Below are 19,662 nucleotides of genomic sequence, written 5' to 3'. Positions count from 1 at the left end.
GAGCTACAAGCGCTCACAACCCTCAATAGAGACACTTACAGACTATAAGAGAACAATAAAGTGCGGCATGGCTGTTGTGATGTATTATATTATGAGTTTTAGTACGCTTTCAAGAGTTCAAGGATCCAGCCGGAGAGACGGTGCAAATTGATAGAGTTTAGACAATGAAACAACCGTTACAAACAATACTACAAACAACACATAATACTACAAATAACACGTATAACGGTGCTGTGTTTGTTGTAATATACCGCAGATCACAGGGGGTCTGCTTTCAGTAGCAACACCTTCACAGATATTGCAGGGGGATTATTGGCGTCCTATAGCGTGGAGATACTGTCTGGGTTAACTTGTAAAGGCCGCTGGTTAGTGGTTAAGGGTCATTAGTCCTTTTTATACAACGCAATCTTAGACCACACAATAAGAGACGTGAGTTTTCATGAGACACGGTGTACGGTACACGTACGTTCAGTACACGGTGTACGGTACACGTACGTTCAGTACGCAGTGTACGGTACACGTACGTTCAGTACGCAGTGTACGGTACACGTACGTTCAGTACACGGTGTACGGTACACGTACGTTCAGTACGCAGTGTACGGTACACGTACGTTCAGTACGCAGTGTACGGTACACGTACGTTCAGTACACAGTATACGGTACACGTACGTTCAGTACGCAGTGTACGGTACACGTACGTTCAGTACACGGTGTACGGTACACGTACGTTCAGTACACAGTATACGGTCCAGGGTTCAGGAGACTGTATACGGTCCAGGGTTCAGGAGACAGTATACGGTCCAGGGTTCAGGAGACAGTATACGGTCCAGGGTTCAGTACACAGTATACGGTCCAGGGTTCAGGAGACAGTATACGGTCCAGGGTTCAGGAGACAGTATACGGTCCAGGGTTCAGTACACAGTATACGGTCCAGGGTTCAGTACACAGTATACGGTCCAGGGTTCAGTACACAGTATACGGTACAGGGTTCAGGAGACAGTATACGGTCCAGGGTTCAGGAGACAGTATACGGTCCAGGGTTCAGGAGACAGTATACGGTCCAGGGTTCAGGAGACAGTATACGGTCCAGGGTTCAGTACACAGTATACGGTCCAGGGTTCAGTACACAGTATACGGTACAGGGTTCAGGAGACAGTATACGGTACAGGGTTCAGGAGACAGAGTACACAGTATCCTGCACATATTGACACGCGGTCCATACTGCACGCTTCATGATACACGGTACACGTGCATTCGATATCTGTTTCTCTCGAGAAAACTTAGATTTCATTAAGGTCGAATAGAAAACGTTTTCGCAAGATGGTGTGACACAGCTGCATTATTAAATTGCAACCATTATAAAGTAAAATTACCATACGTACTATAAGTATATACTGTATAAACGATAAGCACAAGGCAGCTGGGAAGAGATCATCAAGGGAAAATGTTAGAGTTACAGTTATTATCATGTAGCAGAGAGCCACAAACATGCAATCACAATCAACTCAATTAGTTTGTATGTAAAGTATTAGAGCGCTCCTCAACCCAATCAGTATTCATCAGAAATATTGGGAATAATTCATGATGTTACAAGGATCGCTTGCTTCTGTGTTCGCGCCGTGAGAAGTTTACGTAAAAAGTCACGCTGAGGAAAAGCCGCGATGAGATTTTGAAATAACGTGTGGAATCGTCAATATTTACTATTTATACTTAGGGTCACTGTAAGTACATGTTTAACAATAATCTCATACTCATAGTGTTAAATTTCTTATTTACCACATTTAATTTTCTGTATTCACGAGGTAAATTGTCGCGTACCCTAACAATAACGTAATTTTAACAATAACTTAATTTTAACAATAACTCAATTTTAACGGACTATAAATGAAATTAAATTAAATGTTCGCTTACCGCGAGAACACTCTTTCTCTTCACTGATTTCTGAAATAAAGAACCGTTACTATGAGTTTTAAGAAACTCAGCATTTTAACCAATATTATAAATTGCATGGCGGGAATAATATTCTGCTGAGTTTTAATACCATCTGAAGAAGGTTTGTGATATGATGGTGGCAATGAAAAATTGTGGGCGCTGATTTCCGCGCAACAAGTAACTCTTTTCGCATAATCCGAGGTTTCAAGTTTGCTACTTCTACAAATGAATGTATCAAATATTTTTCAGCCAACAAATTCCCACACCAATTGGAAAGTGGTCGCCTGTAGTACCTTGGAACCTGGCCTCCGCTGCCCTATTACTGGAACGGGAGGTTCTAATTAATTAAAAGAAATTCAAACCACAGTGAAGGTATGCAGTCAGCAAACAATCGGGATAAAAATTTTGAAGTATTGATCTCTGGATAGTCAAACGACCTGGTGGGTTCGACTGGAATGAAGGACCGAGAGAAATTAAGAGGAATTATCAATAAACGTTACTTTGAGGACCCCGAATAAACCCTTTTAACATTTGTTGCAGATAGTATCGAAACGTATGTGTTTATAAACGTAACACACCTTTCAGGATTCGGACAAGTTGATACTTCTAAATTGTAACGTACGTCCAAACAGTAATTTGTTTCATTTAGTACGCTTAATGTTAAGTTATCAAAAGTTAAAACTTAACATATGCGATCAATATATACCAACTTTTAACAATTCAACTTACTCGTAACGATAATACTGACTTACTATGGTATTGATTAATTACGATTACACTAATTGTAAGCTATAGTAACGAAATACTAACCTCATCTTCAGTCTCGATGTTGGAGTCCACTGTTTGTTGGGGTTCAGAGAGAGTTATCTCAGTTACCTTTGCAGTATCTTTCAAGTCAGTCTTTATTGAAGGCTCTTTACGTCCACTATCATCCCCCTTTGAGACCTTCTCACTGAGCCCGCTGAGAAGTATTCGGGTTTCTTCCTCTTCTGATTTTTCGGATTTTAGTTGCACACTAACCTGACCTTTGCCGTTCAATAAAGCTTTCTCTGAAAGGTCCAACTCTGAAGTTTTTGAAGTTTCAGAACTTGCAACTTTCTGACAAGGTTCTGTCTCTTTCAAGTCACCATTTATGAGAATTTCTTGAACGGGGTCAAGCCCAACACTCACGCTAACATTTTTCTGACAAGGTTTTGTCTCTTTCAAGTCACCATTTATGAGAATTTCTTGAACGGGGTCAAGCCCAACACTCACGCTAACATTTTTCTGACAAGGTTCTGTCTCCTTCAAGTCACCATTTATGAGAATTTCTTGAACGGGGTCAAGCCCAACACTCACGCTAACGTTTTTCTGATATAGTTCTGTCTCTTTCAAGTCACCATTTATGAGAATTTCCTGAACCGGATCAAGTCCGACACTCACATTCCTTTGAATAGGTTTGGTCTCCTTCAACTCACCATTTATAAGAATTTCTTCAATAGGGTCGAGCCCGACATTCACGAAATGGGTCTCGGCAAAACTTGTCTCGGCAAAACTTGTTTCAATCACAGCTGGAGAGGGTTCCAAGGTTTCTGTTGAACTCTCCTTCGTTTCAATTTCAATTTCCTGAGTTTGAATATGAGCGTTAGATTTGTTGATGAGTGACTGAGATGGAATATCCAGTTTGTACAGTTCCTCGTTAGGAAAGCTCTGTTGTTCCAAAGATTCAGTTTGAGTAAAGGACTGAACACATTTCTTCGGATCTTCTACAGGAACTATTTCTGCTGGAGTAGATTCCACGTCTTTTTGAAATTGAACGAGATCCGTTTGTACTCCTGTATCCGAGGATTCCGCTTTTGAGTTGAATTTATCCACATTTTCATTGTAGTTGGTGGGCTCTGTTATAGTTTGGGTGAACATATGAGTACCTTCCTTATCTGGTGAAGATTCCTCTGTGTTAGGAATGTCAGGGGATACATCAATAGCAGAGAAGAGATCATCTAAAGAGAGATCCAGCCGTTCAGCGCTCGCTGCCTCTCTCAGACTGATCTTCTCCAGACTGATCTGATCCTCAAAATCAAACGCATCTCCACGCACTTCTGATACAGGGAAATTTCCATCAAGACTTTTAGAGTGGGCCCCACTGATCAAAATGTCAGGTCCTAAGGAAGCTTGGGGTGTACTTGTTTCTGGGGTAGTGTTAGCTTTCTGAACGGATGCTGTCAAGAGCAGCCCTATCAGTTCATCAGTACGGTTTCTCCGGTTACTACAGTTACTGTTGTTACTATGGTTACTGTGGTTACTGCGGTTACTGTGGTTACTGTGGTTACTAGAGCGCTTGCTACCCCCATTACGCATCACATTCCTCCACCTAGCTTTGACCTTGTTTTTATTACTCTTCTTCGGAGACGGTGGAGTTCTCACAACTTCACCCTCTCCACTGCTCCTCCTCTCAAACCTTGAAGAGGGGGTGAAACTGATAGGTCTGCTTCTGTACGGTGACCTGGACTTCTTGATCTTGAGTTTCTTAAACACACTGGTGGACTCTGGTTTGGAGGTGGAGGGTGGCTCATCACTAGGGGTACTGGTGTCCACTGAGGGGTCCACATTTAGCTGCTTCCTCCTGCTCTTACCAACGTAGTTCTTAGAGTTCAGATTCTCCGCATATTTGTGTGCCATGTACTGATCCTCCTCTCATTTACAGAACCTGTGAAGCAGCGGGGTGATACATCTAAAAACTACAGCTAAACAGACTATGTAAACTATATAACTATAACTACAATGTACACGTACAAAACAACAGATCAGTAAGATATCAAATGTCAGAGCAGCATTAGCCCCACTCCTCCGGTCTTACTATAAATACAAAGTGTGGCATTTTTGCGGTGATCATTCTAATACTATTAATTACAGATCATGGAAAGGCTCATGTTACCACAATCATGGATGTTTTAGTGTTTAAAAACCGTACCCAAATGCGAATATAACAAATCAAACATAATAAATAGGGTGAGAAATTTGTTACTAAAGAGTGGCTGGAAAGGACCGGACGCATAGTAACGACTAAAGGAAATAATATGTTAAATAACAGTTCAGAGAGCATGTTGAAAAAGCCGGCCCCCTCTTGGCAACCTTCCTCCGATACAGTCAGTTAAAGTCAGCAGTGGAATGGCATGTAATCCAGCGGCAAGTAGTTCTAAACAATCAACAATTTTTACAACGAGTCAGACTGCTTGTTAGGCAGAACAAGCACAAGTGATGTCCGCGTTATATGAGAAGTAATGTCACAGAGCTACTAGGAGGGTGGTGACAAAGTGACTGAGAATCTGTCCGGCCGCGGATTTGCCCACTCAAATATGTTTCACGAGTTGTGATCTAACTTTTATTTCATTATGTGAGTTCAAGTCTTCAGATGAGAATTCAAGTCACAGGACAGTGTGAGAGCAGCGTGGGTGGGCAACAATCACAACTAAGCTACAGTAATTACATGTTTGATGATTTACATTCATTGAATTTGATACTGGCATTGCACAGTGTGTGTCCGTTAAATAACTTAAATTTAAAATACTTTTGAAGTTTAAAAGTATTTTAAATCATAAACGGAAAAACAAAGATTGTTGATTCACCGTCATACCCGGATTTAAAATAGAGAATCTAATCTTGTTGATAAAATTCACATTTTACAATTTACATGGGTATTAAATGTCCCCTGGCGTATCTGAAAATGAAACTCGCGAAAAATTGTGAATAAAAGAAACACAATTATACAAGTTCCAAAGAAGCAGTATTTAACGAGGTCGTCAGACAAGAGCAAAAGAAAAGCAGAAAGCTTAAATATAGGGCAACAGGGTCAAAACAATGCCATACAAGCATAAATCTACGTGAACAAGTTCAGACAAGTCAGACAAGCTGAAATGTGGGAAAACCGCGAACATTCTCAATATTATGACTCGAGTAGGTCTAAATTAGACTAACGAACATGTAAATGTGATAAAGGACAATGAATAGGAACTTATACGTCACGCACATTGCTGACAAATTCCAGACAGTATTCACATTTCACAATAGTGTGAACTAGAGATAACTTATAGTCCAACTTAGTGAGGTGACGCGAGGTTCCCCTCATTCCCATATTTATTTCTTTGTCTTAGTAACTACACTTCTCAGCAACTATATAACGAATCCTTCCGGAATCTCACTTCGCATCACACGCACTCAACTGTAAAGCTATAACTTAATCCTTCGCGGTTCTAAATCCTATCAACTCCTAACTCTGAGGGCGCAAATAAAGCTCGGCATCTGAATTAAGTGCACAACATCGTGGGAGGAGAGCTGACAAAAAGGTGAACACTAACCAACTTGGATACCTCTAAGCAGCAGTCTACCCGGCAAAACCAGGGACAGGGACACAGAACAATCATGCGGAAGAAGGGGAGTGTTAAACCTTGTGACGTCATATGTGTGACGTCATATGATGAGAAATGTAGTAACCAAGATGCCGAACTACTGATAGTCTGAGGTAGAGATAGTTTCCATATACCATTTTAAACTGCATCCTTCTCTTAAGAATCCTATATTCGTAATTCTAAACGAATGCGAAAAGGTCAGAATGTGGAGGTCAGAAAGTGTTAAAATCGTGAAGTAGAGAGCCTGCAAAAAGACAGAGATGAACACACAGGACCTCTAAAAGACAGGACCTCTAAACAGGACCTCTAAAAGACAGGACCTCTAAAAGACAGGACCTCTAACAGGACCTCTAAAACAGGACCTCTAAAACAGGACATCTAAAAGGACCTCTAAAAGGACCTCTAAAAGACAGGACCTCTAAAAGACAGGACCTCTAAAAGACAGGACCTCTAAAAGACAGGACCTCTAAAAGACAGGACCTCTAAAAGACAGGACCTCTAAAAGACAGGACCTCTAAACAGGACCTCTAAACAGGACCTCTAAAAGACAGCCGGAACTATGCTACCCAACAAAACACAGAGACACGGAACAACCATAGAGAGGGGGCCTCACTGTTAAAACCATGTGACGTCACATGGTTAAACCTTCAGCCCGTGTTCACTGTTCACGAATACCTCCAGGTGTAACAACAGGGATACAGAGTTACGGAGACCCTGTGTTATTGCAGGTACCAGACGTTAATACACAGGAACTTGATACCAATCTCTGAACTAGACTGTTGTGGGCTTAATCAATAAGATAATGAAATGACGTGCCACTTCCATTACAACTTCCATTACAACTTTGAACTTCCATTACAACTTCCATTAAAACTTTCATTACATTTATGTGTCTCAACTGTGCCTTAAGTGAACATCGTGCGTTATATGTGACCATCGGCAGATTACCGAATTGCCACAATTACAACTTCCATTATTTGTTGCACTGCCAGCATAACAACTACAGCGACAAAACGCGACCTCTTTATATCACATTGATTGTCACAGTTTCTTAAACCGATCATCTAACATTAAAGTTTCACAGTCGCGACAAGAAAGCAACTCTCCAAACGATAATGGAAATCCAGGGTATTCTATTACAATATACAATAAGATGGTGAAAGATTTAATGCAGTACCTATCCACCACAACTACTACTACTACTACTGTGGTAATGCACTAATGCCTCTGTTATAATTACAGTCACTCTTGTGGGGGTGTACTGTTCCCTGATAACCGTGTGGTTTGACTGTATTCCCGCAACCCTTATACTTCCAACAACAGTTTGTGATTTGTCATGAGTTTCACAACCACCTGCAGAGTTGACAAGGCAACGCACGTGCCACGTTATTATGCGCAAAAAGCGATAGATTGGATTAAACTGCAAATAACTAGAAAACATTGAGCGTTACAATTAGACGATTGTTATCCAGAGTTTCGGGATGTCGTTCACCGCAAGGGACCGCCCTTAACCGCTTGCCACAAAAGCACGAAAGCCGCAATAATTTGTATCTTAGTGTGTCATCAGTTCATTTTTTCAGAGCGGACCTGGTAAATTGGATTTGTATGTATTAAATTAATCATGGTTGCCATGTCGGGACCGCTGGAATGCTGTATTGATGTCATGGGTGGAGAGTCATTACTCACCATCTAAACGTTATAACGTCAGGGTAGTGGTACCCTCGCGTAATGTATATCTAATGTGTCGGACTAAGACTGTGTAGAGCGTAGTATGATATTAGTCAAATATTTGGTAGACTACAGCTATCCTCGTGGAATGCACTATGACTCTTAGGTTGGGTGCAGTATAACTATAATATGTGGTGTAGGTATTAGGTTGGGTGCAGTATAACTATAATATTATGTCGTACAGGTCCCAGTGCTCCAGTGAGTGCAATACTCATAAGCCACCTGATAGTCACCTCTCACATGAAACTATATACTTGTTTTAAGGTTCGGTAACCAGTTAATGAGTCATTAAATAGGTAACCAGTTAATGAGTCATTAAATAGGTAACCAGTTAATGAGTCATTAAATAGGTAACCAGTTAATGAGTCATTAAATAGGTAACCAGTTAATGAGTCATTAAATAGGTAACCAGTTAATGAGTCATTAAATAGGTAACCAGTTAATGAGTCATTAAATAGGTAACCAGTGACACGTGATGCCCATATAAGGAGAGGTAACCAATGACCAGTCGGTTGTAGAATAGGAAACATTTAGAAAGCGTTCAAAAGTTCTCATCCGAAATCTCTGGTACCATTGCAAAAAGGTGGAATATCATTGTTGATTCCATAGTTCTTCCATTCAAATTTCTGATTGTTTCTGAATAGACTATTAAAGTTGAAAGTATCAAAACTTTCAACTTTAATACTTTCAACACTACTATATAACAAATAATTTGAGAATATGAGTATGACGTAGAGATGTCGATACGTTATTCAGCTATTCATTTCCATTAGAATCTGTCCTCACTGAGTCCATTCAGGAACAATCACAAATTTTAATGAAAGAACTATCAAATCATGAGACTCTATTACACTACTCTATAACACGAATCCACCAGATTGTTGATTCCTATACCTAATCTAAAGCTGGTTGTTACACAAATTTAAAAAGAAGGCTAAAATAAAGCTATGTAGTTCAGACGGTTACAATAGAACTTACAAGCAAACATGAAAATGGTTTAACCAAACCCTGTAATCGTTCCAAAAGCTGTAAAACTATAAACAAAACGATTCACAAATAACAGCAGCAAGCAAATAACCACATCCTAGAATGTATACAAGACAAGACAACAACTGATAAAATTATCTATCCACTGTGTTTATGTAAACAAAGGTTGCTTCCTGGGCGCTCCCGGTTCCGATGTGTGATCCCTAGTATAGGAACAAGTAGTAGTATGTGATGATATTCACCCTAATGTTGACATTGAATTACGAGATCAGGGTGAATATCAGCACATACTAGGGACACATCGGCGCGCCTAGGAGTATCTCATTTGAGCGTGAGATGCAGAAGTTATCTTATCATGCATATCAAGACTATTTTGGGTCTTCTCTGGCCTTAAAGTGTTTTCTATGAGTATTATGTAGCACTTTGTATTAAAAACGCTTATTGCTTATCATGATCGTGAAAGCTTGCCGTTAACGTTAACAAAATAAATATTTTATCCGATATTCTTAATTATTTTAATTATTCAGTTATTGAATTCGCAGGCCCGTTTAGAAGCGCAGCCGCCATGATCAAAGCTTGAAAAACAGTATTATTAGAGATTCTGGTCAGCGTTTTGTTAATGTTAAGTCACCAGCATCGCGGGGTCTTGACCATTGGTTGGTAGGCTCTCATAATTTGAATTTCTGGTCGATTCATCACGATGAAAATGTAATTATGAAGGCCTTCCGATCAAGAGTCACAACCCCGCGATGGTGACACTCACTATAGTTTGAGTTAGCGTCCCACTTTTAGCAGATCAAAACAACAGCAACACCCCTTGAGGCTCCAATTGCCTGTCTCTTTTAGGGTCGGAACAGACTCGAGCCCTGACAACTCTCACGATTCGAGTCACGCAGTATGTTTAGAGGTCATGAAGGTTTTCACGTCAGTTTTCATGTTGTGTGGTTAGGGAATTGTGAAAGGAATCCGTGAAAACTGCTAGTCACGCTTTTCAATCAAAAGACGTGAAACGCGAAAATCCGTGTCCTTGGCACTCTGTTTTCAGCCTGTTTAGCACTTCGTGACTGTTCGTGAGAGCTGCCACGGCTCGAGTCATGGCCCGTCTGTTCCTCCGACCCTAACAATGAGTAACAGTACCACGAGAGGGGCAACTCACCCCACTGGTAGTTATAGAAGCCTGATTACTACTGACGTGGGGGTGCTATAGGACACTCTAGTGTGCTATAATAGGACATTCTAGTGTGTTATAGAAGAATAGAGGATCTCGTAACTGCACGAGGAAGTAAAAATACAAATTCTGAAGAAACGAATGCAAATCTTGCACTATTTATTTTTATAAATAGTCTAATAAATCCTTTATCGGACATTCTCAATGCGGGTTTTCATAGCTTGTTCAGCGTTTTTAGTTTGTCCCCCGAAACGTGTCTTTTACAGTGAAGTGCAATTGAACCCGTCTATTTGAACTGATAGAACACGCCGCCAGGCCCGTTTATCAAGACCACGCGATCCTGGTTAAACTCCAATTTGTTTCCAATCATTACCAAATTAACGGCGAAATCATTCTGATATTCTTAACCGTCCTCAACTCTTTAAGAATCTACAGCAAGAGGGCAACAACCCCCACTGAATCTGGTGGTGATAACAATTCTTATATACTGTCCACATCAGCGAACAGTTTGTTAAGTATAATAGAGAATCACACTCAGTAACAGAAAGTAAAACTCAGTAACACTCAGTAACACTCAGTAACACTCAGTAACACTCAGTAACACTCAGTAACACTCAGTAACACTCAGTAACACTCAGTAACACTCAGTAACACTCAGTAACACTCAGTAACAGAAAGTAAAACCTGGACACAAACACAAATACCACACGATACAAAGCTCACATCTCACCACTTTCTTCCTCTGCTCTTTTCCTTCCTTACTTGACTCCTTCTCTACTCTTTTCAAAAACTGAAAAACGATTAAATGTCTGACTCTGCATCACATTTACCACAGATAAGATAACTTTTCTAGCAAGCAAGTAAATTAAAATCAGAGTAGTTATGAGCGGGTTACTCCTTCTGAACTCTGAAGACTGCGCCATGAACCTAGAGACTAGTAACTATAACAATAAATATCATTATTATAATAAAAAACTTTCATCAGATTCATGATAATCTGATAACGATTCTACAGAAATACCAGAATACCGTATATAAACTGGGGACCACCAGGAGTCAGCACACAGTAAGAATGGGAATTAGACGGATCACAATTGTAAGGCCAAAGACCACACTACTATACAGTAAATACTGACGAAGGTTCTGTCAACATTTAACAGCTGGGGGCCTTGTAAAACTGTAGCTCCGAACTAGGAAATATCTAGATTATCAGGAAGAAAGGGAGCAGGGTTATTTAATAGCTTGTACTTTTAAAGTTTTAATACCAAACAATGTAATAACCGGATCGGAACATTATTTATTAGTCGCATTGTTTTAATAATTCTGATAAGAGCCTTTTCCTTGTATTTTCGCAATAAACGGGAACACTACAAGAATCAAACCAAAGAATATCTAGATTACTGATCATCAGAAAAATGATCAGGATTATTTGATTGCTTGTACTTGTAATAACAAACCGAACCAAATATAGGCTAAACATAGAGGTCGAAATCATCAAGGCATCGACGGAGCAGTGAAAACTATTTAAGTCGACGTTCTTGGGAACTAACAGATTATTGTAAAGACTGGAGGTGGGAAGGTCGTGCTAGTTTGTTCTGACATGGTTGCTAGGTTACTAAGTGGTTGCTAGGTTTCAAAACAAACTTGCACCCCCCCATCCCCACCGTAACAAGTAACGAGCCTCCAAACAGTACAATAAATAATAAATAAACATTCGCTGTGAATGTAATGACAGTTTCCTCATCTAACATAGATACACTCAGGTTAAAAGTTAGAGTCCTCACTCTCCTCACGTCCAACAATGGCTTTTTTTCTTGTCTCTAATATCATATATGAATATATCAACAACAGAAGCTGTTGTGAGCATTGCACTTAAATAACACACTTCAACACGGTAAGACTATAATACTGTTTAACAAACTGCGTCAATATATTACAATTTGTGAGTGGTGGTATGTGTCTGATGGCGGCAGCTGCTTCGTGGTGCATCTTGTGAGTGCATTATCCTTATTGCAGTTGCCAAATTGCCCTCATAACTACATACCCAGAGTTGTATGCTGTACAGGCTGACAGTATAACTGGATGGTTTTGTGATATAAAATTTAGGATTGGGCGACTCCTGTCCGACTCAGAAAATAGGTTATTCGGACAATAGTTTATGTCAGATCCTACCATACGATTTTCTTGAAACTTTCCGTCAAGTATGATGGTTATAGGACGGATAATGTGTAAGTTTGAGCGAATTTATATGGGCCAAATTTGACATATCACCTTAAACACAAAAAATATCTCCAATTCGGTGGTTTGCAATGGTACCAAGGCAAATATCTGGAGATCCAACGATACGATTTTCTTGAAACTTTCCAGATAGTAAGATAGCTTTAATACACATAATTTGTGCAAGTTTGGGTGAATTTCTATGTGCCAAATTTGAGATATCACTTCAAATACAAGAAAATAGTACTGTCGGACAGGAGTAGTGTTACCGCTGAATACTGCTAACCTAATCTTAGAAAACCGCACTACAATTACAGACACACAATGATCACCGATGGGTAAATGGAATTTGTTCTCTGACAGAATTCAAAACAAAACAGATTATTATTGACGGTAACTTATATATAAGTTATTGAAAATAAAGTTACGATAATTTTATGTCTTTACTCTTTGTGCATTTATAGTCCAGTGACGGAATTACCAGCAACAAAAATGATGATTACCGAAAATAGATTTCTCATGGAATTAGGACACATTGATCCGGAGTCGTAAACTTTAGAAAGGACCTCTCTGACCCAACACAGTATGTTGAATAATGGACTCAGAACAATTAACTCAGAACAATTAACTGAGAACAAAAACGAATGGAGCCTGAGTTGAAGTCCCAGTACTTCATGGCCCCTTTTACTCACCCTGATAGAGCCCGAGTTGAAGTCCCAGTACTTCATGGCCCCTTTTACTCACCCTGATAGAGCCGGAGTTGAAAGCCCACTTCGTGGCTGGCCCTTTGCCTAGCCCCCTCCCTTCATTTGTCTTGTTCCTGAAGAAGGTTCGGACCCGGAAGTCGGTTTCCACAGGCACTACCACTGATCTGACTTCAGGCCATGTCAGCTGGTGGGGGTCATCCTCTTCTTCTTCTTCTAGTATCTCCTCTTCTTCCAGGGCGGAGAGGTAGGTCATCACCGGGCTCAGCTACACTGGTAACAAGCGAAGTGAGCAATAAAACAAAACCTTGCTTATTAGTTATTACTTATAGTACGGGTAAAGTAACACATTTTCGTGGTTTCCGAGCGGAATCAAAGTCCGTAAGATTATGGTTTAATCTGACCGTTGAAATCAGCGTTGCAAATCCAGCTTGCCCATTGGCAGTATGATTGGTCAAATTTGGCAATTTTAGGGGCATAATTTTAAATTAAACAACAATTTCAGGGCAAACGAAGGTTGTCAAATTCTCACTGCAATGATTCACAAAGCTATTTCACAACAATAATGACGTATCATACAAATGAAGTATTAATATTGAATAAGTTATTACTGTTGACCTGGGTGCAGTTCTAATAACTGAACATGGTGCCAAATCCGTTAAGCAATAGTTGCACTGTTCGGGACGACTGTCAAGAGTATAATATATGACTATTATAATTCACATACGTATAGAGCAAATGCACTCTAAAGTTGATCAATAGTGTGACACGGCTTGTAAGTGTGTCACACTATTGTGTGGCTTTGCTCATTGCTTTGTCATGTGCTCTCTGAAATCTTGGGAAATCTTTAGAATCTCCGAAAATTTCACAAAACTTAGAATCTTGGGAAATTTCACGAAACTTTTAAATCTTGGGAAATCTTTAGAATCTCCGAAAATTTCACAAAACTTTAGAATCTTGGGAAATTTCACGAAACTTGAAAATCTTGAGAAATTTCACGAAACTTTAGAAGTTTTGGGGATGGGAGGAGCTCAGTTCTGTTGGAGGGTATATGGGTCGAAAATCGGAATGTTTGGGGGTATATGCATATTATATACACCCCATAACTACTGAACACTGGTGCCTGGATTTGCACCCTGACTAAAACCAAACGAAGGAGGCAGTGATCTGATCAAAAAGAGAATTTCAAGAACTAATTAGTACGATAATAGGTCCGGTTTAGTGTTTCACATGGTCGGGAACACTACACTGTTCTGCTAGAAATGTCATCTGTATTATCTCATTAGCACCAATATTTGGGGGAAACCCTACAGAGTACAGATAACACTAATATAGGAGAGATAGAGTGCAGGGTCCCACTGTATACTATAGGCGTGCTCTGGTAGCTTACCTATAAACACGGCCGTTATATCATTGTACTTGCTTACTATTATGATATTGTCAAGCAATCTGATTATCAGATTATCTGACTATTAATTATGTGATGGCAACGTTGGTGGTTGGTGTGGAGTTATTTTGGGGGCACTAACGGTCATAGGGGGACGCATAGTCTGGCAAGGAAATGTTTTAACCTACCCTGAGCCTGCACCAGGCTGCTAAGAGTTTAAGAACCTTAGTAATTCATGTGGGGATTAGCCTCCTTCAGGACCGAGGGGCTTATACTAATGTAGGGGCCTAGCTCAGGGGACTGGATTGACTTTGCTCACATTTTATCAAAAACGAGATAAGGGATACCCGCTTAAATACGTTACTTTACATCAGGAAAAATAAAATACTAGGATAACGTAGTATTTTACAAACAACTTGTCAGTAAACAAATATTCAAATTGTACATGTGCCACTAACATCAGAAATATTTAATTGCACAGAGAGTGGGGTGTTGCGATTATAGGCGAGGTAGATGCCGTTTTAATGTTTGCACAGAGAGTGGGGTGTTTCGATTATAGGCGAGGTAGATGCCGTTTTACTGTTTGCACAGAGAGTGTTGCGATCTAAGATGGCAAGTACGTACGGTACGTACCTTTAAATTAGTTGTACGGTACGTACTTAATAAAGTAGGCTGAAAGGTACAAAGCTTATTAATCCGTCAATATACTGGAAATATTTTGGAGGAAAACTTTTTCTGCTTAAACAGTTGGCCCAAATAGTATTCAGTGTTTTAAGTTCTTCGTCAATTTGTGAGACCAATTCTAGAGATTACGAGTATATTATGGACAAGCGTAGATTAAGTTTGCGACCTGAGCTAGCTGAAAAGCTGGTGTTCGTAAACTGCAACAAAAGGATGAAGCTTTGAGTTTAACGATAATTACAAGTAGTAGTACTAGTAGTGTAGTACCGGTTAAGAGCGATCCGGTACAAAAATTATGATGATAATACTAATCAAAAATTGCAAGTAATTCACTGAAGTTGATTCTGAAATTTTGAAAAAAAATTGTACCTTACAGTGCCTGTACGGTACGTACCTTTAAAAGTAGCTGTACCGTACGTACTTAAAGCCCTGTACCGTACGTACTTGCCATCTTAGGTTGCGATTATAGGCGAGGTAGATGCCGTTTTACTGTTTGCACAGAGAGTGGGGTGTTGCGATTATAGGCGAGGTAGATGCCGTTTTACTGTTTGCACAGAGAGTGGGGTGTTGCGATTATAGGCGAGGTAGATGCCGTTTTACTGTTTGCACAGAGAGTGGGGTGTTGCGATTATAGGCGAGGTAGATGCCGTTTTACTGTTTGCACAGAGTGCGGGGCGTTGCGATTATAGGCGAGGTAGATGCCGTTTTACTGTTTGCACAGAGACTGGGGTGTTGCGATTATAGGCGAGGTAGATGCCGTTTTACTGTTTGCACAGAGTGCGGGGCGTTGCGATTATAGGCGAGGTAGATGCCGTTTTACTGTTTGCACAGAGTGCGGGGCGTTGCGATTATAGGCGAGGTAGATGCCGTTTTACTGTTTGCACAGAGAGTGGGGTGTTGCGATTATAGGCGAGGTAGATGCTGTTTTACTGTTTAATACCCCGGACAAAGCACCAAAACCAATGATGGTGATTTAAAAAAACGAGGGCTAAATAATGAAAACCGGAACCCTACTAGTATTTACACAACCAAATTATTATTAATCTTACTAATAAAATAAATACGAAGAATACAGAGCTGGAATGAAAGCTTGAAATCTAATGACAATAACATTTCAATAAAGCACCAGCAATTTAAGACATAACCGTCAAATCAAAAATAATGGATTAAATGCTAAACTGCGCAGGGCGACGACATTCCACCAAGGTAATTGAATTTTGTGGTTGGTGTAGATATAATATATAATATAGCGTATGCCGTAAAGTATACAGAAATAGTGACAAGGCAAGGTTGCTCCACAGGTTAACAAAGCTACCAGTCGAGTCAAACCAAGTAGCTAATCAAATAAACAATTTATAAATCGACTTTGGTGCAGAAACTATAGAAGGTCGATTATTTACCGGACACAAAGATTAGGTCCATACAAAATCATTGAATACGTCGGTATTTGGTATGGTGAAAGACGTTGACTGTAATTTATTGACTGACTCAATTCTACGGTAGTCAGAAATGAGTTGTCTTTGTTATTCAGCACGGTTACCTGGTTATCTGGTTATCTGGTTACCTGGTTACCTGGTTACCTGGTTACCTGGTTACCTGGTTACCTGGTTACCTGGTTACCTGGTTACCTGGTTACCTGGTTACCTGGTTACCTTTGTTATTCAGCACGGTTACCAATCATGGTTACCAATCACGGTTACCAATCATGGTTTGTTCGTGTATTTCAAGATAGCACGTGTGTCCCACAAGATATCACGTGTCATTGAACAATGAATATCTTGCTGACGTAACTGACAATCATTATTGTTCCGTCACAAGTTTAGTCAGTCACAAGACTAGTTTTCATGGTATCTATCAAACTTTGATATAATCTAATAATTGGTCTTAATGAAGAATATCCTTCACTCATAAAGAATAAAGATGCAGCATAATATTAGAATGGTGGTGTTGTCATTCCTCCAAGCTATTGTAATGATAATGTTGTTTCTCACGCGCGCTTTACAGCATCTTTCAGAGAATCAGTGCAATTAGTTTAGTAATCGTACCTAATAAGTTTTCGGTCACTCTCAAAACAGTGCAATTAGTTTTGTAATCGCACTCCCTGAAAAAAACCTACAAAAAACCAGTGCAATTATGAAATTAATAAGTGGCCGCCAAATAGGTCAAAAGTGGAGTTGTAATGATAATGTTGTTTCTCAGGCGCGCTTACCATGACCCTAGGCGGGCTCAGAGTATTGTTTCCAGCTCCACTGATGACAACATTCCAAGGTATCAGGATAAAAGAGAGTGATTGTGAGAAGTGGAGTGAAATTAGGGTGAAATTAGGGTGAAATTTATTAGGGTGAGAGTTGTTGAACCTTTAAATATTACTGGGGATCAATTTCGTCATCGCCCTATCTGCTATAACCCAGAAGAACGGATTTCGCTTGTAATGTCACTTATAACCAGGGTTGCCCCCCCCTTTCTAGACCCCTGTCACTTACCTTACGAACGAGCGGTTTGTTGTCTCCTGTTTTCTCTGTGTCCTCTTCTTTGGGTGCCTGGACAGAGAGACAATGTTCAGTATTCACAATCAACAAGTTCTACTGTATATTAAACAGAGATGAACAATATCTTGAGTTCGACTTAGGAAACGACTGATTATTTTATTTTTTATTAAAAGGAAACAGTGTCACTTGCCCGGAGGAAATGTTTCTAACATCGCTTCTCCTTCCTAACTAACTGTATAACTAAGTTCCTTACTTATTCCTAACTAAGTACTGGATGACTAGGATATGCAATAGAACCTACCAGTTTAAATCGGATGCTTTTCCTAAATGGCTTGTCAGAAAGCTGAGGGGTCTTCTGTATTATAGTCGTGGGTTGAGTCTCAGGAACATCAGCAACAGGAGGAACCTGCAAGTTACAAGTATTGGTTAACTATTAGTCAGCAACAGGAGGAACCTGCAAGTTACAAGTATTGGTTAACTATTAGTCAGCAACAGGAGGAACCTGCAAGTTACAAGTATTGGTTAACTATTAGTCAGCAACAGGAGGAACCTGCAAGTTACAAGTATTGGTTAACTATTATAAGTCAGACAATATGGTGATAAGCACTTTGTTTTAGTATAATGGCAGTTGTAACATGGTGGCAAGTTTAACTGTTCAATAATTAATTAGTTTTAATAATACTAAAGTCTGTTCAATAATCAAATAGTGTTTCTAACTTTAAAGAGTCTAACCATAATAGTAACTAGGTTCCAGTATTTCAACAACATAATGATATGCCAAAAACGGTTGTTTTTAAAATAATACGTGAAAATACGGATGTTTACGGCAACTAAACGAGGTATAAAACGTCAGATAAGGTTATGGTATGTACGAAAAGCTTTAGCTAGATACGTTACATTAGATTTTGTATGTGATGATCCTACAATTGATCATATTACTTACAATTTAATTTTGTAATTACCGAAATTGCTCGAAATTGTTATTTGTAAACAGTCTTCGTAGACTTAGAGTGCCGTGAATTTTTCTTTGTTGGGGTCTGACCCGAAGTGGAAAAAATGCCAGTTAAACTAATTTGGAGGTGGGAAAAATGCCAGTTTTCCATCACCTACTTCCTTGTTTAGCCAAGTTCCTCGGTATTATGTTTGTCAATATACTAATATAGCATTAGCCGACCTACGTTAAACTTCGTTGGTTTGGTTCAAAATCATCTTTTTGGACAGTTTGTTTGGATGTAACATAGCGTCCATTATTATGTCCGCTCCTTTATTATGTCCGCTCATGATTAATATAATATCCGTCCATTTAATGACCGCCCTAAGTCCGTTAGATTTTTCTGGTGTATGAGAGTGTAATATTGAGCACCGAAATGAATTGACCGGCCTCAGATAATTATATTTTTCATTATTCACAGTTAAAGTTAAACGAGTATACAGCTGATTTATTGTATTCGAGTCATTTGGCTAATCATAAAAAATAAAGTAGAACAAAATCGTCAAAAAACAAAGAAATTCTAAATTTACCTAACCCCCCGAATTCTATTCCCGAAATTTACGAAAATAATTAGGCAGTACAAACCATAAAACCAGCTCTCTGATTAAGAAGGTTGACAGTTTTTTGAGCTCTCTCTTCATCCTCGTCAGTTAACGGTACCTGCAAATCTGTGTCAAGAACCATGGTAACTATGTTGCATCCAACAGACGATATTCTGCCAGTACAAATCAATCAGTAGATATGGTTCAGATAAGTAGATAAGCAGAATTTTAAGTTACATTTTATCATTTTAACAGAACCTCATCAGGGAGTAGTAGGTTCTCTTGTTGGTTGTTATCTTTGTCATCGCCATCTTTCTCCACATTTATTGAACTGTGTGTCTCATTATCGTTCAGCAGCTGAAATTAGGTGCTGAGTTGGCATTTCAGTTTTAGTTTATATGGTAGAGGTAGAATTCGATTTAGAGTTTGGGTCAACATTTTGAGTTAACAT

At 39.5% G+C, this 19,662-nt stretch overlaps 3 protein-coding genes across 8 annotated transcripts in view; all 3 read right to left on the bottom strand.

The window, feature by feature from the left end:
* Nucleotides 1-19,662, bottom strand: part of LOC134823488 (double-strand-break repair protein rad21 homolog A-like) — a 901,854-nt gene that overhangs the window by 332,316 nt on the left and 549,876 nt on the right. The gene's annotated exons all lie outside the window — the stretch shown is intronic.
* The window catches only part of LOC134823483 (inverted formin-2-like), an 86,076-nt gene that overhangs the window by 52,462 nt on the left and 13,952 nt on the right, over nucleotides 1-19,662 (bottom strand). For 3 of the 6 annotated variants that reach the window (XM_063834967.1, XM_063834963.1, XM_063834965.1), the window contains 5 exons: nucleotides 19,470-19,568; nucleotides 19,255-19,329; nucleotides 17,980-18,084; nucleotides 17,673-17,729; nucleotides 1,912-1,941 (listed from right to left, as the gene is read on the bottom strand). In XM_063834967.1, coding sequence (XP_063691037.1) covers nucleotides 1,912-1,941; nucleotides 17,673-17,729; nucleotides 17,980-18,084; nucleotides 19,255-19,329; nucleotides 19,470-19,568 — 366 coding nt within the window. Of the gene's footprint in view, nucleotides 1-1,911; nucleotides 1,942-2,742; nucleotides 4,733-17,672; nucleotides 17,730-17,979; nucleotides 18,085-19,254; nucleotides 19,569-19,662 lie in introns of those variants that run through there. The other 3 variants (XM_063834964.1, XM_063834959.1, XM_063834961.1) reach the window with 3 other exon arrangements.
* Nucleotides 1-19,662, bottom strand: part of LOC134823490 (F-box/WD repeat-containing protein 11-like) — a 91,726-nt gene that overhangs the window by 71,732 nt on the left and 332 nt on the right. The window lies entirely within an intron of this gene.

The sequence above is a fragment of the Bolinopsis microptera genome, chromosome 11 (genome assembly GCF_026151205.1).
Source record: "Bolinopsis microptera isolate Bmic1 chromosome 11, MBARI_Bmic_1.0, whole genome shotgun sequence".
Lineage (NCBI taxonomy): Eukaryota > Metazoa > Ctenophora > Tentaculata > Lobata > Bolinopsidae > Bolinopsis > Bolinopsis microptera.
The sequence above is the reverse complement of the archived record's forward strand: the minus strand, read 5'-3'. Positions and strand labels throughout refer to the sequence as shown.